Below are 24,402 nucleotides of genomic sequence, written 5' to 3' on the forward strand. Positions count from 1 at the left end.
CAAGACCCACCACGATGGTCGCCAGCACCTCTGGGCCCACCACGACGGCCGACAGTACCTCTGGGCCCACCACGACAGTCGCCAGCACCTCTGTCCACACTACGACTGTCGCCAGCACCTCTGGGCCCACCACAACGGTCGCCAGCACCTCTGGGCCCACTACAACTGCTTTCAGCACCTCTGGGCCCACCACGATGGTCACCAGCAGCTCTGAGCCCACCACGATGGTCGCTAGCACCTCTGGGCCTACCATGACGGTCGCCAGCACCTCTGGGCCCACCACGATGGTCACCAGCAGCTCTGGGGCCACCACAATGGCCAGTAGCACCTATGGGCCCACCGCAACAGTCACCAGCACCTCTGTCCAAACCACGACTGTCACCAGCACCACAGGGCCCACCACGACGGTCGCTAGCACCTCTGTACCCACTACAACGGTGACCAGCACCTCTGGGCCCACCGCAATAGTCACCAGCACCTCTGAGCCCACCACAACGGTCGCCAGCACCTCCGGGCCCGCCACGACGGTAAGCAGCAGCTCTGGGCCCACCACAATGGACACCAGCACCTCTGGGCCCACCACAATGGACACCAGCACCTCTGAGCCAACCACAATGGCTGACAGCACCTCTGGACCCACCACGGTTGTGTCCATTAGCTCTGAGCCAACCACGATGGCCAGTAGCACGTCTCAGCCCACCACAACGGTCGCCGGCACATCTGGGCCCACCACGACGGTCGCCAGCACCTCTGGGCCCACCACAATGGCCTCCAGCACCTCTGGACCCACCGCGACGGTCACCAGCACCTCTGGGCCCACCACGACGGTCACCAGCACCTCTGGGCCCGCCACAATGGCCTCCAGCACCTCTGGGCCCAGCACAATGGCCGACAGCACCTCTGGACCCACCGCGACTGTCACCAGCACCTCTGGGCCCACCATGATGGTCACCAGCACTACAGAGCCCACCACGACAGTCGACAGCACCTCCGGGCCCACCACGAAGGACACCAGCACCTCTGGGCCTACCACGACCGTCACCAGCACTACAGGGCCCACCACAATGGTCGCCAGCAGCTCTGGGCCCACCACAATTTCCTCCAGCACCTCTGGGCCCATCGCGACAGTTGCCAGCACCTCTGTCCACACCTCGACTTTCACCAGAACCTCTGGGCCCACCACGACGGTCACCAGCACCTCTGGGCCCACCACGATGGTCGCCAGCACCTCTGGGCCCACCACAATGGCCTCCAGCACCTCTGGACCCACCGCGACGGTCACCAGAACCTCTGGGCCCACAGCGATGGTCGCCAGCAGCTCTAGGCCCACTACAACAGCCTCCAGCATTTCTGAGCCCACCACGATGGTCACCAGCACCTCTGGGCCCACCACAAAGGACACTAGCACCTCTGGGCCCACCACGATGGCCGACAGCACCTCTGGGCCCACCACAATGGCCTCCAGTACCTCTGGACCCACCGCGACAGTTGCCAGCACCTCTGTCCACACCTCGACTTTCACCAGCACCTCTGGGCCCACCACGACGGTCACCAGCACCTCTGGGCCCACCACGATGGTCGCCAGCACCTCTGGGCCCACTACAACAGCCTCAAGCACCTCTGAGCCCTCCACGACGGTTACCAGCACCTCTGGGCCCACAACAATGGTCGCCAGCAGCTCTGGGCCCACCACGACCGTCACCAGCACTACAGGGCCCACCACGATGGTCGCCAGCACCTCTGGGCCCGCCACAATGGATGACAGCACCTCTGGGCCCACCACGACAGTCGCCAGCAGCTCTGGGCCCACCACGAAATACACTAGCACCTCTGGGCCCACCACGATGCCCGACAGCACCTCTGGGCCCACCGCGACAGTTGCCAGCACCTCTGTCCACACCTCGACTTTCACCAGCACCTCTGGGCCCACCACAACGATCGCCAGCACCTCTGGGCCCACTACAACTGCTTTCAGCACCTCTGGGCCCACCACGATGGTCACCAGCACCTCTGAGCCCACCACGACGGTCACCAGCACCTCTGGGCCCACCATGACGGTCGCCAGCACCTCTGGGCCCACCACGATGGCCACCAGCACCTCTGGGCCCACCACGAAGGACACCACCACCTCTGGACCCACCACGACGGTCGCCAGCACCTCTGGGCCCACCACAGTGGCCTCCAGCACCTCTGGACCCACCGTGACGGTCACCAGCACCTCTGGGCCCACAGCGATGGTCGCCAGCAGCTCTAGGCCCACTACAACAGCCTCCAGCACCTCTGAGCCCACCACGATGGTCACCAGCACCTCTGGGCCCACCACAAAGGACACTACCACCTCTGGGCCCACCACGATGGCCGACAGCACCTCTGGGCCCACCACAATGGCCTCCAGCACCTCTGGGCCCACCGCGACAGTTGCCAGCACCTCTGTCCACACCACGACTTTCACCAGCACCTCTGGGCCAACCACGATGTTCGCCAGCACCTCTGGGCCCACTACAACTGCTTCCAGCACCTCTGGGCCCACCACGATGGTCACCAGCAGCTCTAGGCCCACTACAACAGACTCAAGCACCTCTGAGCCCTCCACGACGGTTACCAGCACCTCTGGGCCCACCACAATGGTCGCCAGCAGCTCTGGGCCCACCACGACCGTCACCAGCACTACAAGACCCACCACGATGGTCGCCAGAACCTCTGGGCCCGCCACAATGGATGACAGCACCTCTGGGGCCACCACGACAGTCGCCAGCACCTCTGGGCCCACCACGACATACACCAGCACCTCTGGGCCCACCACAATGGCCGACAGCACCTCTGGGCCCACCGCGACAGTCGCCAGCACGTCTGGGCTTACTACAACTACTTTCAGCACCTCTGGGCATACCACGATGGTCACCAGCAGCTCTGAGCCCACCACGATGGTCGCTAGCACCTCTGGGCCCACCATGACGGTCGCCAGCACCTCTGGGCCCACCACGATGGTCACCAGCAGCTCTGGGCCCACCACAATGGCCTCCAGCACCGCTGGGCCCACCGCGACTGTTGCCAGCACCTCTGTCCAAACCACGACTGTCACCAGTACCACAGGGCCCACCACGACGGGTGCTAGCACCTCTGTACCCACTACAATGGTGACCAGCACCTCGGGGCCCACCGCAATAGTCACCAGCACCTCTGAGCCCACCACAACGGTTGCCAGCACCTCCGTGCCCACCACGACAGTCAGCAGCAGCTCTGGGCCCACCACAATGGTCGCCAGCAGCTCTGGGCCCACCACAATTTCCTCCAGCACCTCTGGGCCCACCGCGACAGTTGCCAGCACCTCTGTCCACACCTCGACTTTCACCAGAACCTCTGGGCCCACCACAACGGTCACCAGAACCTCTGGGCCCACCACGATGGTCGCCAGCACCTCTGGGCCCACTACAACAGCCTCAAGCACCTCTGAGCCCTCCACGATGGTTACCAGCACCTCTGGGCCCACCACGATGGTCGCCAGCACCTCTGGGCCCACCACAATGGCCCCCAGCACCTCTGGGCCCACCACGACTGTCACCAGCACCTCTGGGCCCACCATGATGGTCACCAGCACCACAGGGCCCACCACGACGGTCAGCAGCAGCTCTGGGCCCACCACAATGGACACTAGCACCTCTGAGCCAACCACAATGGCCGACAGCACCTCTGGACCCACCACGGTGGTGTCCATTAGCTCTGAGCCAACCACGACGGCCAGTAGCACCTCTCGGCCCACCACAACGGTCGCCAGCACCTCTGGACCCACCACGACGGTCGCCAGCACCTCTGGGCCCACCACAATGGCCTCCAGCACCTCTGGACCCACCGCGACGGTCACCAGCACCTCTGGGCCCACAGCGATGGTCGCCAGCAGCTCTAGGCCCACTACAACAGCCTCCAGCACCTCTGAGCCCACCACGATGGTCACCAGCACCTCTGGGCCCACCACGAAGGACACTACCACCTCTGGGCCCACCACGATGGCCGGCAGCACCTCTGGGCCCACCACAATTTCCTCCAGCACCTCTGGGCCCACCGCGACAGTTGCCAGCACCTCTGTCCACACCTCGACTTTCACCAGCACCTCTGGGCCCACCACGACGGTCACCAGCACCTCTGGGCCCACCACGATGGTCGCCAGCACCTCTGGGCCCACTACAACAGACTCAAGCACCTCTGAGCCCTCCACGACGGTTACCAGCACCTCTGAGCCCACCACAACGGTCGCCAGCACCTCCGGGCCCACCACGACGGTCAGCAGCAGCTCTGGGCGCACCACAATGGACACCAGCACCTCCGAGCCAACCACAATGGCCGACAGCACCTCTGGGCCCACCACGGCTGTGTCCATTAGCTCTGAGCCAACCACGATGGCCAGTAGCACCTCTCAGCCCACCACAACGGTCGCCAGCACCTCTGGGCCCACCACGACGGTCGCCAGCAGCTCTGGGCCCACCACAATGGCCTCCAGCACCTCTGGACCCACCGCGACGGTCACCAGCACCTCTGGGCCCACCATGATGGTCACCAGCACCTCTGGGCCCGCCACAATGGCCTCCAGCACCTCTGGGCCCACCACAATGGACACCAGCACCTCTGGGCCCACCACAATGGCCGACAGCACCTCTGGACCCACCGCGACTGTCACCAGCACCTCTGGGCCCACCATGATGGTCACCAGCACCACAGAGCCCACCACGACAGTCGACAGCACCTCTGGGCCCCCCACGAAGGACACCAGCACCTCTGGGCCTACCACGACCGTCACCAGCACTACAGGGCCCACCACAATGGTCGCCAGCAGCTCTGGGCCCACCACAATATCCTCCAGCACCTCTGGGCCCACCACGACAGTTGCCAGCACCTCTGTCCACACCTCGACTTTCACCAGAACCTCTGGGCCCACCACGACGGTCACCAGAACCTCTGGGCCCACCACGATGGTCGCCAGCACCTCTGGGCCCACTACAACAGCCTCAAGCACCTCTGAGGCCTCCACGACGGTTACCAGCACCTCTGGGCCCACCACGATGGATGACAGCACCTCTGGGCCCACCACGACAGTCGCCAGCACCTCTGGGCCCACCACGAAATACACTAGCACCTCTGGGCCCACCACGATGGCCGACAGCACCTCTGGGCCCACCGCGACAGTTGCCAGCACCTCTGTCCACACCTCGACTTTCACCAGCACCTCTGGGCCCACCACAACGGTCGCCAGCACCTCTGGGCCCACTACAACTGCTTTCAGCACCTCTGGGCCCACCACGATGGTCACCAGCACCTCTGAGCCCACCATGACGGTCGCCAGCACCTCTGGGCCCACCACGATGGCCACCAGCACCTCTGGTGCCACCACGATGGTCGCCAGCACCGCTGGGCCCACCGCGACAGTCGCCAGCACCTCTGTCCAAACCACGACTGTCACCAGCACCACAGGGCCCACCACGACGGTTGCTAGCACCTCTGTACCCACTACAATGGTGACCAGCACCTCGGGGCCCACCGCAATAGTCACCAGCACCTCTGAGCCCACCACAACGGTTGCCAGCACCTCCGTGCCCACCACGACAGTCAGCAGCAGCTCTGGGCCCACCACAGTGGCCACCAGCACCTCTGGGCCCACCACGACTGTCACCAGCACCTCTGGGCCCACCATGATGGTCACCAGCACCACAGGGCCCACCACGACGGTCAGCAGCAGCTCTGGGCCCACCACAATGGACACCAGAACCTCTGAGCCAACCACAATGGCCGACAGCACCTCTGGACCCACCACGGTGGTGTCCATTAGCTCTGAGCCAACCATGACGGCCAGTAGCACCTCTCGGCCCACCACAACGGTCGCCAGCACCTCTGGACCCACCACGACGGTCGCCAGCACCTCTGGGCCCACAGCGATGGTCGCCAGCAGCTCTAGGCCCACTACAACAGCCTCCAGCACCTCTGAGCCCACCACGATGGTCACCAGCACCTCTGGGCCCACCACAAAGGACACTACCACCTCTGGGCCCACCACGATGGCCGACAGCACCTCTGGGCCCACCACAATGGCCTCCAGCACCTCTGGGCCCACCGCGACGGTCACCAGCACCTCTGTCCACACCTCGACTTTCACCAGCACCTCCGGGCCCACCACGATGGTCACCAGCAGCTCTGGGCCCACCACGACGGTCACCAGCACCTCTGGGCCCACCACAATGGCCGACAGCACCTCTGGGCCCACCACAATGGCCGACAGCACCTCTGGGCCCACCGCGACAGTTGCCAGCACCTCTGTCCACACCACGACTTTCACCAGCACCTCTGGGCCTACCACGATGTTCGCCAGCACCTCTGGGCCCACTACAACTGCTTCCAGCACCTCTGGGCCCACCACGATGGTCACCAGCAGCTCTAGGCCCACTACAACAGACTCAAGCACCTCTGAGCCCTCCACGACGGTTACCAGCACCTCTGGGCCCACCACAATGGTCGCCAGCAGCTCTGGGCCCACCACGACCGTCACCAGAACTACAAGACCCACCACGATGGTCGCCAGCACCTCTGGGCCCGCCACAATGGATGACAGCACCTCTGGGCCCACCACAACGGTCGCCAGCACCTCTGGGCCCACTACAACTGCTTTCAGCACCTCTGGGCCCACCACGATGGTCACCAGCAGCTCTGAGCCCACCACGATGGTCGCTAGCACCTCTGGGCCCGCCACAATGGATGACAGCACCTCTGGGCCCACCACAACGGTCGCCAGCACCTCTGGGCCCACTACAACTGCTTTCAGCACCTCTGGGCCCACCACGATGGTCACCAGCAGCTCTGGGCCCACAAAAATGGCCAGTAGCACCTCTGGGCCCACCGCAACAGTCACCAGCACCTCTGTCCAAACCACGACTGTCACCAGCACCACAGGGCCCACCACGACGGTCGCTAGCACCTCTGTACCCACTACAACGGTGACCAGCACCTCTGGGCCCACCGCAATAGTCACCAGCACCTCTGAGCCCACCACAACGGTCGCCAGCACCTCCGGGCCCGCCACGACGGTCAGCAGCAGCTCTGGGCCCACCACAATGGCCACCAGCACCTCTGGGCCCACCACAATGGACACCAGCACCTCTGAGCCAACCACAATGGCCGACAGCACCTCTGGGCCCACCACGGTTGTGTCCATTAGCTCTGAGCCAACCACGATGGCCAGTAGCACGTCTCGGCCCACCACAACGGTCGCCAGCACCTCTGGGCCCACCACGACGGTCGCCAGCAGCTCTGGGCCCACCACAATGGCCTCCAGCACCTCTGGACCCACCGCGACGGTCACCAGCACCTCTGGGCCCACCATGATGGTCACCAGCACCTCTGGGCCCGCCACAATGGCCTCCAGCACCTCTGGGCCCACCACAATGGACACCAGCACCTCTGGGCCCACCACGATGGCCGACAGCACCTCTGGACCCACCGCGACTGTCGCCAGCACCTCTGGGCCCACCATGATGGTCACCAGCACCACAGAGCCCACCACGACAGTCGACAGCACCTCCGGGCCCACCACGAAGGACACCAGCACCTCTGGGCATACCACGACCGTCACCAGCACTACAGGGCCCACCACAATGGTCGCCAGCAGCTCTGGGCCCACCACAATTTCCTCCAGCACCTCTGGGCCCACCGCGACAGTTGCCAGCACCTCTGTCCACACCTCGACTTTCACCAGAACCTCTGGGCCCACCACAACGGTCACCAGAACCTCTGGGCCCACCACGATGGTCGCCAGCACCTCTGGGCCCACTACAACAGCCTCAAGCACCTCTGAGCCCTCCACGATGGTTACCAGCACCTCTGGGCCCACCACGATGGTCGCCAGCACCTCTGGGCCCACCACAATGGCCACCAGCACCTCTGGGCCCACCACGACTGTCACCAGCACCTCTGGGCCCACCATGATGGTCACCAGCACCACAGGGCCCACCACGACGGTCAGCAGCAGCTCTGGGCCCACCACAATGGACACTAGCACCTCTGATCCAACCACAATGGCCGACAGCACCTCTGGACCCACCACGGTGGTGTCCATTAGCTCTGAGCCAACCACGACGGCCAGTAGCACCTCTCGGCCCACCACAACGGTCGCCAGCACCTCTGGACCCACCACGACGGTCGCCAGCAGCTCTGGGCCCACCACAATGGCCTCCAGCACCTCTGGACCCACCGCGACGGTCACCAGCACCTCTGGGCCCACAGCGATGGTCGCCAGCAGCTCTAGGCCCACTACAACAGCCTCCAGCACCTCTGAGCCCACCACGATGGTCACCAGCACCTCTGGGCCCACCACGAAGGACACTACCACCTCTGGGCCCACCACGATGGCCGGCAGCACCTCTGGGCCCACCACAATTTCCTCCAGCACCTCTGGGCCCACCGCGACAGTTGCCAGCACCTCTGTCCACACCTCGACTTTCACCAGCACCTCTGGGCCCACCACGACGGTCACCAGCACCTCTGGGCCCACCACGATGGTCGCCAGCACCTCTGGGCCCACTACAACAGACTCAAGCACCTCTGGGCCCTCCACGACGGTTACCAGCACCTCTGAGCCCACCACAACGGTCGCCAGCACCTCCGGGCCCACCACGACGGTCAGCAGCAGCTCTGGGCGCACCACAATGGACACCAGCACCTCTGGGCCCACCACAATGGACACCAGCACCTCTGAGCCAACCACAATGGCCGACAGCACCTCTGGGCCCACCACGGCTGTGTCCATTAGCTCTGAGCCAACCACGATGGCCAGTAGCACCTCTCAGCCCACCACAACGGTCGCCAGCACCTCTGGGCCCACCACGACGGTCGCCAGCAGCTCTGGGCCCACCACAATGGCCTCCAGCACCTCTGGACCCACCGCGACGGTCACCAGCACCTCTGGGCCCACCATGATGGTCACCAGCACCTCTGGGCCCGCCACAATGGCCTCCAGCACCTCTGGGCCCACCACAATGGACACCAGCACCTCTGGGCCCACCACAATGGCCGACAGCACCTCTGGACCCACCGCGACTGTCACCAGCACCTCTGGGCCCACCATGATGGTCACCAGCACCACAGAGCCCACCACGACAGTCGACAGCACCTCTGGGCCCCCCACGAAGGACACCAGCACCTCTGGGCCTACCACGACCGTCACCAGCACTACAGGGCCCACCACAATGGTCGCCAGCAGCTCTGGGCCCACCACAATTTCCTCCAGCACCTCTGGGCCCACCACGACAGTTGCCAGCACCCCTGTCCACACCTCGACTTTCACCAGAAACTCTGGGCCCACCACGACGGTCACCAGAACCTCTGGGCCCACCACGATGGTCGCCAGCACCTCTGGGCCCACCACAATGGCCTCAAGCACCTCTGAGCCCTCCACGACGGTTACCAGCACCTCTGGGCCCACCACGATGGTCGCTAGCAACTCTGGGCCCACCACAATGGATGACAGCACCTCTGGGCCCACCACGACAGTCGCCAGCACCTCTGGGCCCACCACGAAATACACTAGCACCTCTGGGCCCACCACGATGGCCGACAGCACCTCTGGGCCCACCGCGACAGTTGCCAGCACCTCTGTCCACACCTCGACTTTCACCAGCACCTCTGGGCCCACCACAACGGTCGCCAGCACCTCTGGGCCCACTACAACTGCTTTCAGCACCTCTGGGCCCACCACGATGGTCGCCAGCACCGCTGGGCCCACCGCGACAGTCGCCAGCACCTCTGTCCAAACCACGACTGTCACCAGCACCACAGGGCCCACCACGACGGTTGCTAGCACCTCTGTACCCACTACAATGGTGACCAGCACCTCGGGGCCCACCGCAATAGTCACCAGCACCTCTGAGCCCACCACAACGGTTGCCAGCACCTCCGTGCCCACCACGACAGTCAGCAGCAGCTCTGGGCCCACCACAGTGGCCACCAGCACCTCTGGGCCCACCACGACTGTCACCAGCACCTCTGGGCCCACCATGATGGTCACCAGCACCACAGGGCCCACCACGACGGTCAGCAGCAGCTCTGGGCCCACCACAATGGACACCAGAACCTCTGAGCCAACCACAATGGCCGACAGCACCTCTGGACCCACCACGGTGGTGTCCATTAGCTCTGAGCCAACCATGACGGCCAGTAGCACCTCTCGGCCCACCACAACGGTCGCCAGCACCTCTGGACCCACCACGACGGTCGCCAGCACCTCTGGGCCCACAGCGATGGTCGCCAGCAGCTCTAGGCCCACTACAACAGCCTCCAGCACCTCTGAGCCCACCACGATGGTCACCAGCACCTCTGGGCCCACCACAAAGGACACTACCACCTCTGGGCCCACCACGATGGCCGACAGCACCTCTGGGCCCACCACAATGGCCTCCAGCACCTCTGGGCCCACCGCGACGGTCACCAGCACCTCTGTCCACACCTCGACTTTCACCAGCACCTCCGGGCCCACCACGATTGTCACCAGCAGCTCTGGGCCCACCACGACGGTCACCAGAACCTCTGGGCCCACCACAATGGCCGACAGCACCTCTGGGCCCACCACAATGGCCGACAGCACCTCTGGGCCCACCGCGACAGTTGCCAGCACCTCTGTCCACACCACGACTTTCACCAGCACCTCTGGGCCTACCACGATGTTCGCCAGCACCTCTGGGCCCACTACAACTGCTTCCAGCACCTCTGGGCCCACCACGATGGTCACCAGCAGCTCTAGGCCCACTACAACAGACTCAAGCACCTCTGAGCCCTCCACGACGGTTACCAGCACCTCTGGGCCCACCACAATGGTCGCCAGCAGCTCTGGGCCCACCACGACCGTCACCAGAACTACAAGACCCACCACGATGGTCGCCAGCACCTCTGGGCCCGCCACAATGGATGACAGCACCTCTGGGCCCACCACGACAGTCGCCAGCACCTCTGTCCACACTACGACTGTCGCCAGCACCTCTGGGCCCACCACAACGGTCGCCAGCACCTCTGGGCCCACTACAACTGCTTTCAGCACCTCTGGGCCCACCATGATGGTCACCAGCACCACAGAGCCCACCACGACAGTCGACAGCACCTCCGGGCCCACCACGAAGGACACCAGCACCTCTGGGCCTACCACGACCGTCACCAGCACTACAGGGCCCACCACAATGGTCGCCAGCAGCTCTGGGCCCACCACAATTTCCTCCAGCACCTCTGGGCCCACCGCGACAGTTGCCAGCACCTCTGTCCACACCTCGACTTTCACCAGAACCTCTGGGCCCACCACGACGGTCACCAGCACCTCTGGGCCCACCGCAATAGTCACCAGCACCTCTGAGCCCACCACAACGGTTGCCAGCACCTCTGGGCCCACCACGATGGTCGCCAGCACCTCTGGGCCCACCATGATGGTCACCAGCACCACAGGGCCCACCACGACGGTCAGCAGCAGCTCTGGGCCCACCACAATGGACACTAGCACCTCTGAGCCAACCACAATGGCCGACAGCACCTCTGGACTCACCACGGTGGTGTCCATTAGCTCTGAGCCAACCACGACGGCCAGTAGCACCTCTGGGCCCACCACAACGGTCGCCAGCACCTCTGGACCCACCACGACGGTCGCCAGCACCTCTGGGCCCACCACAATGGCCTCCAGCACCTCTGGACCCACCGCGACGGTCACCAGCACCTCTGGGCCCACAGCGATGGTCGCCAGCAGCTCTAGGCCCACTACAACAGCCTCCAGCACCTCTGAGCCCACCACGATGGTCACCAGCACCTCTGGGCCCACCACGAAGGACACTACCACCTCTGGGCCCACCACGATGGCCGGCAGCACCTCTGGGCCCACCACAATGGCCTCCAGCACCTCTGGGCCCACCGCGACAGTTGCCAGCACCTCTGTCCACACCTCGACTTTCACCAGCACCTCTGGGCCCACCACGACCGTCACCAGCACCTCTGGGCCCACCACGATGGTCGCCAGCACCTCTGGGCCCACTACAACAGACTCAAGCACCTCTGAGCCCTCCACGACGGTTACCAGCACCTCTGGGCCCACCACAATGGTCGCCAGCAGCTCTGGGCCCACCACGATGGTCGCTAGCACCTCTGGGCCCTCCACGACGGTTACCAGCACCTCTGGTGCCACCACGATGGTCACCAGCAGCTCTGGGCCCACCACTATGGCCGACAGCACCTCTGGGTTCACCACGATTGTCACCAGCACCTCTGAGCCCACCACAACGGTCGCCAGCACCTCCGGGCCCACCACGACGGTCACCAGCACCTCTGGGCCCACCACAATGGACACCAGCACCTCTGAACCCACCACAACGGTGACCAGCACCTCTGGGCCCACCACAATGGCCACCAGCACCTCTGGGCCCACCACAATGGCCACCAGCACCTCTGGGCCCACCACGACTGTCACCAGCACCACAGGGCCCACCACGACAGTCGACAGCACCTCTGGGCCCACCACGAAGGACACCAGCAGCTCTGGGCCTACCACGACCGTCACCAGCACTACAGGGCCCACCACAATGGTCGCCAACAGCTCTGGGCCCAACACAATGGCCGACAGCACCACTGGGCCCACTACGACGGTCACCAGCACCTCTGGACCCACCACAATGGCCTCCAGCACTACAGGACCCACCACGACGGTCGCCAGAACCACAGGGCCCACCACGACGGTCGCCAGCACCACTGGGCCCACCACAATGGCCACCAGCGTTTCTGGGCCCACCACGACTGTCACCAGCACCACAGGGCCCACCATAATGGTCGCCAGCACCTCTAGGCCCACCACGACCGTTACCAGCACCTCTGGGCCCACCACGACGGTCGCTAGCACCTCTGGGCCCACAGCGATGGTCGCCAGCACCTCTGGGCCCACTACAACTGCTTCCAGCACCTCTGAGCCTACCACGATGGTCGCCAGCACCTCCGGACCGACCATGATGGCCACCAGCACCACAGGGCCCACCACAATGGTCGCCAGCAGCTCTGGGCCCACCACAATTGCCTCCAGCACCTCTGGGCCCACCTCGTCAGTCGCCTGCACCTCTGGACCCACCACAATTTCCTCCGGCACCACAGGGCCCACCGCGACAGTTGCCAGCACCTCTGTCCACACCTCGACTTTCACCAGAACCTCTGGGCCCACCACGACGGTCACCAGCACCTCTGGGCCCACCGCAATAGTCACCAGCACCTCTGAGCCCACCACAACGGTTGCCAGCACCTCTGGGCCCACCACGATGGTCGCCAGCACCTCTGGGCCCACCATGATGGTCACCAGCACCACAGGGCCCACCACGACGGTCAGCAGCAGCTCTGGGCCCACCACAATGGACACTAGCACCTCTGAGCCAACCACAATGGCCGACAGCACCTCTGGACTCACCACGGTGGTGTCCATTAGCTCTGAGCCAACCACGACGGCCAGTAGCACCTCTGGGCCCACCACAACGGTCGCCAGCACCTCTGGACCCACCACGACGGTCGCCAGCACCTCTGGGCCCACCACAATGGCCTCCAGCACCTCTGGACCCACCGCGACGGTCACCAGCACCTCTGGGCCCACAGCGATGGTCGCCAGCAGCTCTAGGCCCACTACAACAGCCTCCAGCACCTCTGAGCCCACCACGATGGTCACCAGCACCTCTGGGCCCACCACGAAGGACACTACCACCTCTGGGCCCACCACGATGGCCGGCAGCACCTCTGGGCCCACCACAATGGCCTCCAGCACCTCTGGGCCCACCGCGACAGTTGCCAGCACCTCTGTCCACACCTCGACTTTCACCAGCACCTCTGGGCCCACCACGACCGTCACCAGCACCTCTGGGCCCACCACGATGGTCGCCAGCACCTCTGGGCCCACTACAACAGACTCAAGCACCTCTGAGCCCTCCACGACGGTTACCAGCACCTCTGGGCCCACCACAATGGTCGCCAGCAGCTCTGGGCCCACCACGATGGTCGCTAGCACCTCTGGGCCCTCCACGACGGTTACCAGCACCTCTGGTGCCACCACGATGGTCACCAGCAGCTCTGGGCCCACCACTATGGCCGACAGCACCTCTGGGTTCACCACGATTGTCACCAGCACCTCTGAGCCCACCACAACGGTCGCCAGCACCTCCGGGCCCACCACGACGGTCACCAGCACCTCTGGGCCCACCACAATGGACACCAGCACCTCTGAACCCACCACAACGGTGACCAGCACCTCTGGGCCCACCACAATGGCCACCAGCACCTCTGGGCCCACCACAATGGCCACCAGCACCTCTGGGCCCACCACGACTGTCACCAGCACCACAGGGCCCACCACGACAGTCGACAGCACCTCTGGGCCCACCACGAAGGACACCAGCAGCTCTGGGCCTACCACGACCGTCACCAGCACTACAGGGCCCACCACAATGGTCGCCAACAGCTCTGGGCCCAACACAATGGCCGACAGCACCACTGGGCCCACTACGACGGTCACCAGCACCTCTGGACCCACCACAATGGCCTCCAGCACTACAGGACCCACCACGACGGTCGCCAGAACCACAGGGCCCACCACGACGGTCGCCAGCACCACTGGGCCCACCACAATGGCCACCAGCGTTTCTGGGCCCACCACGACTGTCACCAGCACCACAGGGCCCACCATAATGGTCGCCAGCACCTCTAGGCCCACCACGACCGTTACCAGCACCTCTGGGCCCACCACGACGGTCGCTAGCACCTCTGGGCCCACAGCGATGGTCGCCAGCACCTCTGGGCCCACTACAACTGCTTCCAGCACCTCTGAGCCTACCACGATGGTCGCCAGCACCTCCGGACCGACCATGATGGCCACCAGCACCACAGGGCCCACCACAATGGTCGCCAGCAGCTCTGGGCCCACCACAATTGCCTCCAGCACCTCTGGGCCCACCTCGTCAGTCGCCTGCACCTCTGGACCCACCACAATTTCCTCCGGCACCACAGGGCCCACCACGACAGTCGACAGCACCTCCGGACCCACCACGAAGGACACCAGCACCTCTGGGCCTACCACGACCGTCACCAGCACTACAGGGCCCACCACAATGGTCGCCAGCAGCTCTGGGCCCACCACAATGGCCGACAGCACCTCTGGGCCCACCACGACAGTCGACAGCACCTCTGGGCCCACCACGAAGGACACCAGCACCTCTGGGCCTACCACGACCGTCACCAGCACTACAGGGCCAACCACAGTGGTCGCCAGCAGCTCTGGGCCCACCACAATGACTGACAGCACCACTGGGCCCACCACGACGGTCGCCAGCACATCTGGACCCACGACAAAGGTGACCAGCACCTCTGGGCCCACCACAATGGCCTCCAGCACTACAGGACTCACCACGACGGTCGCCAGCACCTCTGGGCCCACTGCGACCGTCACCAGCACCTCTGTCCACACCACGACTTTCACCAGCCCCTCTGGGCCCACCACGACGGTTGCCAGCACCTCTGGACCCACTACAACTGCTTTCAGCACCTCCGGGCCCACCACGACCATCAACAGCAATACAGGGCCCACCACGATGGTCGCCAGTACAACAGGGCCCACCACAATGGCCTCCAGCACCTCTGGGCCCACCGCAACAGTCGCCAGCACGTCTGTCCACACCACGACTGTCACCAGCACCACAGGGCCCACCACGACGGTCGCCAGAACCTCTGTACCCACTACAATGGTGACCAGCACCTCTGGGCCCACCGCAATAGTTACCAGCACCTCTGAGCCCACCACAACGGTTGCCAGCACCTCCGGGCTCACCACGACTGTTGCCAGCACCTCTTGGCCCACCACTACGGCCACCAGCACCTCTGAGCCCACCACGGTGGTGTCCATTAGCTCTGAGCCAACCACGACGGTCACCAGCACCTCCGGGCCCACCACGACGGTCGCCAGCACCTCTGGACCCACCACGATGGTCACCAGCACCTCTGGGCCCACCACGATGGCCGACAGCACCTCTGGGCCCACCACAATGGCCTCCAGCACCTCTGGGCCCACTGCGACAGTCGCCAGCACCTCTGGGCCCTCCACGACGGTTACCAGCACCTCTGGGCCCACCACAATGGCCTCCAGCACCTCTGTGCCCACTACAAGAGACTCGAGCACCTCTGAGCCCACCACGATGGTCACCATCACCTCTGGGCCCACCACAACGGTCACCAGCACCTCTGGGCCCACCACAACGGTCACCAGCACCTCTGGGCCCACCACGACGGTTGCCAGCACCTCTAGGCCCACTACAACAACCTCCAGCACCTCTGGGCCCTCCACGACGGTCGCCAGCACCTCTGGGCCCACCACGAAGGACACCAGCACCTCTGTCCACACCACGACTGTCGCCAGCACCTCTGGGCCCACCGCGACAGTCACCAGCACCTCTGGGCTCACTACAACTGCTTTCAGCACCTCTGGGCCCACCACGATGGTCACCAGCACCTCTGAGCCCACCACGATGGTCGCTAGCACCTCTGGGCCCACCACGACGGTCGCCAGCACCTCTGGTGCCACCACGATGGTCACCAGCAGCTCTGGGCCCACCACTATGGCCTCCAGCACCTCTGGGTTCACCACGACTGTCACCAGCACCTCTGCGCCCACCACGACGGTCGATAGCACCTCTGTACCCACTACAATGGTGACCAGCACCTCTGGGCCCATCGCAATAGTCACCAGCACCTCTGAGCCCACCACAACGGTCGCCAGCACCTCCGGGCCCACCACGACGGTCAGCAGCAGCTCTGGGCCCACCACAATGGACACCAGCACCTCTGAACCCACAACGGTGACCAGCACCTCTGGGCCCACCGCAATAGTCACCAGCACCTCTGAGCCCACCACAACGGTCGCCAGCACCTCCGGGCCCACCACTACGGTCAGCAGCAGCTCTGGGCCCACCACAATGGACACCAGCACCTCTGAACCCACCACAACGGTGACCAGCACCTCTGGGCCCACCGCAATAGTCACCAGCACCTCTGAGCCCACCACAATGGTCGCCAGCACCTCCGGGCCCACCACGACGGTCACCAGCACCTCTGGGTCCACCACAATGGACACCAGCACCTCTGAACCCACCACAACGGTGACCAGCACCTCTGGGCCCACCACAATGGTCGCCAGCACCTCTGGGCCCACCACAATGGCCACCAGCACCTCTGGGCCCACCACGACTGTCACCAGCACCACAGGGCCCACCACGACAGTCGACAGCACCTCCGGGCTCACCACGAAGGACACCAGCACCTCTGGGCCTACCACGACCGTCACCAGCACTACAGGGCCCACCACAATGGTCGCCAGCAGCTCTGGGCCCACCACAATGGCCGACAGCACCACTGCGCCCACTACGACGGTCACCAGCACCTCTGGACCCACGACAAAGGCGACCAGCACCCCTGGGGCCCACCACAATGGCCTCCAGCACTACAGGACCCCACCACGACGGTCGCCAGCAGCACAGGGCCCGCCACGACAGTCGCCAGCACCTCTGGGCCCACTACAACTGCTTCCAGCACCTCTGGGCCCACCTCGACAGTCGCCAGCACCTCTGGACCCACCACGACGGTCGCCAGCACCTCTGGGCCCACCACGACGGTCGCTAGCACCACAGGGCCCACCACGATGGTCGCCAGCAGCTCTGGGCCCACCACAATGGCTGACAGCACCTCTGGGCCCACCACAATGGCTGACAGCACCTCTGGGCCCACCGCAACAGTTGCCAGCACCTCTGTCCACACCACGACTGTCACCAGCACCTCTGGGCCCACCACGACTGTCGCCAGCACCTCTGAGCCCACCACAATGGACACCAGCACCTCTGGACCAATGACAACTGTCGCCAGCAGCTCTCGGCCCACCACAATAGTCGACAGCAGCTCTGGGCCCACCGCGATGGTCAGCAGCACTTCCGGGCCCACCACGACTGCCTCCAGCAACACTGGGCCCACGATGATGGTCAGCAGCACCACAGGGCCCACCACAATGGCCACCAGCACCTCTGGGCCCACCGCGACAGTCACCAGCCTCTCTGGGCCTACCACGATGGTCGCCAGCACTACAGGGCCCACCACGACGGTCACCAGCACCTCTGGACCCACCACGACCGTCACCAGCACCTCTGGGCCCACTACGAAGGACACCAGTACCTCTGGGCCCACCACGACAGTTGTCAGCACCCCTGGGCCCACCACGATGGTGTCCATTAGCTCTGAGCAAACCACAATGGCCAGTAGCACCTCTGGGCCCACCACGATGGTCGCCAGCACCTCTGGGCCCACCACAACTTTCGCCACCATTCCTGGGCCCACCACGACAGCTGCCAGCACCTCTGGTCCCACCACAATGGCTACCATCACCACAGGGCCCACCACAACGGCCACTAGTACCTCTGGGCACACCACGACAGTCGCCAGCACCTCTGGGCCAACCACGACAGTTGCCAGCACCTCCATGATAGCCACCACAATGGGCTCCAGCACACTGGCGCCCACCAACTCATCGTCCACCGACACGGTGACCATCTTCACCAACACAGCCAGTTCTCCCATGAGCAGCTCTTCATCCACCATTCCCGCCATGACGTCACATCCCCACAGGACTTCCTCTCCCATCACCACCAGCAGCAGTTCTACTGCCAGCAGCTCTTCATCCATCAGTTCCACCACCAGTTCACCTCGCACCACTACAACCACCCCCCATTCCACCACTACCCCTCGTCCCACCACCACGAGCACCCCCCCATCCCACCACCACCTCCCATCCCACCACCTCACCCCATCCCACCACCAGAACCACCTCCCATCCCACCACCTCGCCCCATCCCACCACCAGAACCACCTCCCATCCCACCACCACCCCGCCCCGTCCCACCACCACAACCACCTCCCATCCCACCACCCCACCCCATCCCACCACCACGACCACCCCCCATCCCACCACCACTCCAGGTACGTGCCAGCCCACTTTTTTCTCCAGACCCCACCGTTGGGTTCTTTCTCCTCCATGTCATTTCACCCCCTTGGCTTGGTCTTTACCCCAGGGATCTGCAACAACGGAGGTACTTGGGTGGACGGTCACTGCAAGTGTCCCACCGGCTTCACGGGTGACACGTGTGACGACATCAGTACCATCATCGAAACTAACGCTGGTAGGAAACCTTTCTTGGGGGGGTTCCTCTGGTGGAGGACCAAGCCTACATGGCCAGAAGCAACAGCAAGGGGTGGTCTACAGCTGGGGGAAAGGGTGACCCAAGAGCATCCACAGCACAAGCAACGTTCTCCCCACCCAAAAATGGGTGGAGGTGATGGTCACCACCCATGGTCACCACCCCAGAGGGAGGGAGGACCACACAGGAAGGTGGGACAATGACACAGGTCCAAACGATGGCCAGGAGCTGGGATCAGAGTTAGGTCCAGAGGTTGGTCACCTTCCACCAGAGTTCAAGCTTCTGGTGTGGGCTTAAATGCAAGTCCTGGACCAACAAGCAGATGGTGGAGGTCCCTGGTGAGGCTTCTCAGGGTAATTAAGGCTCAGTAGAACCCTCAGGAGCTCAAGTGTGTGAGGGCCACCGTGGTGGGCTCAATGCCAGTGGGCTGCTGACCTCTAGAGAAGCTCCTGGTTGCTCACAACGGCTGGAGAAGAAGCTTCTCCTGGTTCTTTTCCAACAAACCCTGAAGCTGTGGGCGTTTGATGGAGACGTTGGGGTCCTTCCCACCAGGGAGGGGGTTTTCTGTCCTCGTCTTCTTCAACGTCCTTGACCTGCATCCTTCTCCTTCCTCAACAGAAACAAACGGGACGGTGCAGGTGAAACTGCGGGTCACCAACCGGAATTTAACCGATGACCTCCAAGACAACAGCTCTTTAGCCTACATGGAGTTTGTTGAGAACTTCACGAAGCAGGTAGAGGGATGAGGGGAGGGGGTTGACCCTACTGGGGGTCAGGACACATCTGGTTGCTCATCCAAACCCATCCTGTGTGGGGCTGGAAGATCTCTGTGTGATCTTCTCTGGGACGTGTTTATGGGGGGGCACCTAAGATGAGGGAGATCCAGGAGGAGAGGAAGGGGATAGGGATCCTGACATCCCCCCACCCTAGAGACCTCTTCTCTTCCAGATAGACGTGGTCTACCGCAACATCGAGGGCTACCAGGGCATCCAGGTCGTGCGTCTGCTGTGAGTCTTGGGCCATTGGCCAACAGGAAGAAAGTGTTGGGGTGCACCAACCATCCCCCCCTCCCCCAGAGCTGGGGTAATCCCTTGGGAAAAGGGCATCTGTGACGGGATGGTGGCTTTTCCCACCAGGTCCGGCAGCATTGTGGTGGATCACTATGTCATCATCACCCTGATGATGACCGCCCAAGCCCAGGAGAAGCTCCACAACATCACGGTGAACCTCCAGGAAGAGATTTGGGCGGCAGCGGCGCTGCTCAACTGCACGGATGGTACTTGTGAACCTCCCGAAGGGGGGGTGGGGAGGAGATGTGCAACCCACAGGGGTGGAGGGGACAGCTTCCCGGCCACCCATGGGTGGTGGGACACGTCCCCCACATTACCTCTTCTGCAGGTGAGTTGTGCTTCAACTTCACCGACGTGGTGCTCGCCAACACGTCGCTCAACTTCAACGAAGAGGGTGAGCAGATGGGGTCGCCCCACCGAGGTGGGGGATGCAGCCGGGGTTGGGGTGGCCAACATCCCCCCAACCCACCCCTCTTGTCTTCTCCAGACTACTGCCGGCGGGAGGTGCCTGAGGGCTACCAGGACTTTTTCTTCCCCAACCTGACGAGCTCTGGTTTCTACTGCATCTCCAACTGCACCCCGGACACCTCCAGCACCATTGACTGCAACAAGGGGCAGTGTCGGATCACCTCGAGAGGTCCACAGTGCTTGTAAGGGCTTGAGTAGGGCCACCGCCCACCTCCAAACCCATCCCACACGTGTCCAACCCTCGTGGTCCACCTCCATGGCCACCTCCAAGCTCTTCTCCACATGGAAATGGGCCAAAAAACCTTGAGCTGGACAAGGTCTTGCTCCACACATGTCCAACCCTTGTGGTCCACCTCCATCACCACCTCCAAGCTCTTTTCCACATGGAAATGGGTCAAAAAACCTTGGGTTGGAGCAGGGTCTTGCTTCACATGTGTCCAACCTTTCTGGGCCACCTTCATGGCCACGTCCGAGCTCTTCTTTGTGTAGAACTGTGTCAAAAATCCTGCAGGGATGGAGCAGGATCTTGCTCCACGCTTGTCCAACCCTTGTGGTCTACCTCTGTGGCCACCTCCAAGCTCTTCTCCCCATGGAAATGGATCAAACCCCAGGTTTGGAGCAGGCTCTTGCTCCAAGAAGGTCTCGAGTTTGCCAAAATGGGGTGGGGGGTTCTGGAGGTCCCCGCTTGGCGTTGACACCCCCCCCCAACCCCTCCCCCCCTACAGCTGTGACGAGACTGATATCTACTGGTACCAAGACGATCGGTGCAAGAGCCGGGTCAGCAAGGTGGCGGTGGGCTTGGGCTTGGCCGTGGCTGTGCTGGTGGTGGTGGTCGCCACCCTCACCATCTTCCTCTTCCGAGCTCGGAGGACCAGATTCTACTACAGGTGATGGGGAAGAGGTGGTGGAAGTGGGTTTGGGGGAAGGGGGTCTGTCCCCATTGTCCTCTCTAGGGTGGGGTGGGGTCTTCTGGATTCGTTGGGTTGATGGTTTTGAAGGTCAAGATGTTCCTCAACTGATGGGTTTAAAGGTCAAGATGTTCCTCAGCTGATGGGTTTGAAGATCATGTTCCTCAACATGGGTGAAGCTCGGTGGGGTGGTTGGGGGTGGGGGGGAGCTTGGTTCTTTGCATGGGGGAGGGGCTGGTAGGTCCAGGCAAGGGTTAGACCTTCTGGTGGGACCCCCACCCCCACGTGCATCCCCTTCCCCGCTCTCTCCAGCACCGAGAAGGCGATGAAGAAGAGGTGGTACGAAGACGGAGACGAGGTGTGGAGCCTCCCAGGGAGCTTCACCTTCAAGAACCAAGGTGGGGGGGGTGGGGGGGGGGTAGAGGAGGGGTCCCCGGTGACCCCATGGGGTTAGGGGGGAGACATCTTGTGCCCCCCCCCCCAAAAAAAAAAAAAAAAAAGTCCCTGATGAAGCCCCTCCCCCACAGGCGCCGTTGAGGACAGCCACCAGGTCAACCTCGACTCCGTGGACTCCTCGGCACAGGTGAGTCGCCCCTCCCCCAATGCCCACCGCCGGGGGGGGGTGGGGGGGGTGGGGACCCCCCCGATTCCTGCTGACCCCCCCCCGCTCTGTGTCGCCCCCCCCCCCCCCCCATTAACAGGTCCACTTCCCGAGGCCGGATTTCACCTCGTTCTGAGCCAGGGGGTGGGGGTGGAGCACCAGGATGGAGGTGTCACCCCCCCCCACCCCCCACCATGGGCACCACCACCAGGGTGGGGGTCCCTGAAACTGTGGGAGAGCCCACACCCTGCTAAAGGGGGGGGGGTCAGGGGGGGCTTTGACCCCATAGTGGGGGGTCCTCATCCTCATCCCATCAATATGCTGAAGGTCATGACCTTTGTGGGAGGTCATGATCAAGGTCATGACCTTTGTGGGCGGTCATGGTGAAGGTCATGACCTCTCTGGGAGGTCATGATCAAGGTCATGGCCTCTCTGGGAGGTTATGATGAAGGTCATGACCTTTGTGGGAGAGGTCATGATCAAGGTCATGGCCTTTTCTGGGAGGTCATGACCCCCAATTTTAAAGGTGCTGACATCACCTCATACCCATAAGCACTTTCGGGCCGTGACCCTCCCCCCCCCAGGATCAGGCCCCCCCACTTCCCCTCCTCCCCCCCTCACTTAAACTGGGGCTGGACCCCCCAATAAAGACACTAGACTGGCTCCACTGGTGAGACTGGTTTATACTGGGGCAACCCCAGTGTAGATTTGGGGAGGGGGCTAGAAGCGGCGGCCACTCCTTGTTTTTAGGGGGGGTAACCCCTCCCCACACCCACCCAGGGTCTCCATGCTGGGGACCCCCACCCACGTAGGACACCCACCCACCCATAGGGGACCCTGCCCCCCATAGGGGACCCTCTCCGACCCACAGGAGACCCCCCACCCCCCATAGGGGACCCCGCCCCCCATAGGGGACCCCCTCCTACCAACAGGAAACCCCCCCACCCAACCCATATGGGACCCCCACCCCCCCATAGGGGACCCTCTCCCACCCACAGGAGACTCCCTGCCCCCCATAGGGGACCCTGCCCCCCATAGGGGACCCCCACCCCCCATAGGAGACCCCCCCACCCCCCATAGGGGACCCTGACCCCCCATAGGGGACCCCCTCCTACCAACAGGAGACCCCCCACCCACCCATAGGGGACCCCCACCCCCCATAGGGGACCCTCTCCCACCCACAGGAGACCCCCCACCCCCATAGGGGACCCCGCCCCCCATAGGAGACCCCCCACACCCCATAGGGGACCTCTCCCACCCACAGGAGACCCCCCCACCCCACATAGGGGGACCCCTGCCCCCCATAGGGGACCCCCTCCCACCCACAGGGGGAGTTTTGGGGTACAGCAACACTTTGGGGTGGCTCCATGTGGATTTTGGGGTGAATTTCTTCGATTTGGGGTCTGTGTGAGGTTTTGGGGTGCATCTCTTCGATTTGGGGTACAGCGACGCTTTGGGGTGGCTCCATTTGGATTTTGGGGTGAATTTCTTCGATTTGGGGTCTGTGTGAGGTTTGGGGGGTGAATCTCTTTGATTTTGGGATGAATCTCTTCAATTTTGGGGTACAGCAATGCTTTGGGATGGCCCCATGTGGATTTTGGGGTGAATCTCTTTGATTTTGGGGTGAATCTCTTCAATTTGGGGTCTGTGTGAGGTTGGGGGGGTGAATCTCTTCGATTTTGGGATGAATCTCTTTGCTTTTGGGGTACAGTGACGTTATGGGGTGGCTCCATGTGGATTTTGGGGTGAATCTCTTCGATTTTGGGTCTGTGCGAGGTTTTAGGGTGAATCAGGGCAGGTTTAGGGTACCTGGAGGCCCTGGGGTAGCACCGTGGGTCTGGGGGGGGTCAGTGGCCTTTTTAGGGTGAATCCGGGCAGGATCGGGGGCTGAGTGGGATCTTCCCCACCCCCACAGGAAGGTTCTGAGACCCGGCTGAGTCACCCCAGCCTGAGTCAACCCCCCCCGGCGGGGGGGGGCTGGGTGCTGGGGGGGGGGGGTCAGGGTGCTGGCAGGGGGGGGGCCGGGGGCTGGGGGGGGTCAGGGTGCTGGGGGGGGGTCAGGGTGCTGACAGGGGGGGACCGGGGCTGGGGGGGGGGGT

General features: G+C 63.7%; 3 protein-coding genes across 3 annotated transcripts; all 3 read left to right on the plus strand.

The window, feature by feature from the left end:
* The first annotated feature begins 4,691 nt into the window (after window positions 1-4,691).
* Window positions 4,692-6,424, plus strand: LOC129785583 (mucin-22-like). Its single transcript, XM_055818196.1, has 2 exons — window positions 4,692-5,597; window positions 6,326-6,424. Exons 1-2 carry the CDS (start codon window positions 4,692-4,694, stop codon window positions 6,422-6,424), a joined length of 1,005 nt encoding a protein of 334 aa, XP_055674171.1.
* A 4,012-nt stretch (window positions 6,425-10,436) lies between these two features.
* LOC129785555 (salivary glue protein Sgs-3-like) lies at window positions 10,437-11,408 on the plus strand (the record flags this gene model as incomplete). Its single annotated transcript, XM_055817712.1, has 1 exon — window positions 10,437-11,408. A coding segment is annotated over one exon (972 nt), but the record flags the coding sequence as incomplete, so codon positions are not given.
* A 5,151-nt stretch (window positions 11,409-16,559) lies between these two features.
* LOC129785584 (mucin-2-like) lies at window positions 16,560-18,297 on the plus strand (the record flags this gene model as incomplete). Its single annotated transcript, XM_055818197.1, has 3 exons — window positions 16,560-17,481; window positions 17,553-17,626; window positions 17,905-18,297. Coding segments are annotated over 3 exons (1,389 nt in total), but the record flags the coding sequence as incomplete, so codon positions are not given.
* Between the last annotated feature and the right edge of the window lie 6,105 nt (window positions 18,298-24,402).

This window comes from Falco peregrinus, chromosome 13, assembly GCF_023634155.1.
Source record: "Falco peregrinus isolate bFalPer1 chromosome 13, bFalPer1.pri, whole genome shotgun sequence".
Lineage (NCBI taxonomy): Eukaryota > Metazoa > Chordata > Aves > Falconiformes > Falconidae > Falco > Falco peregrinus.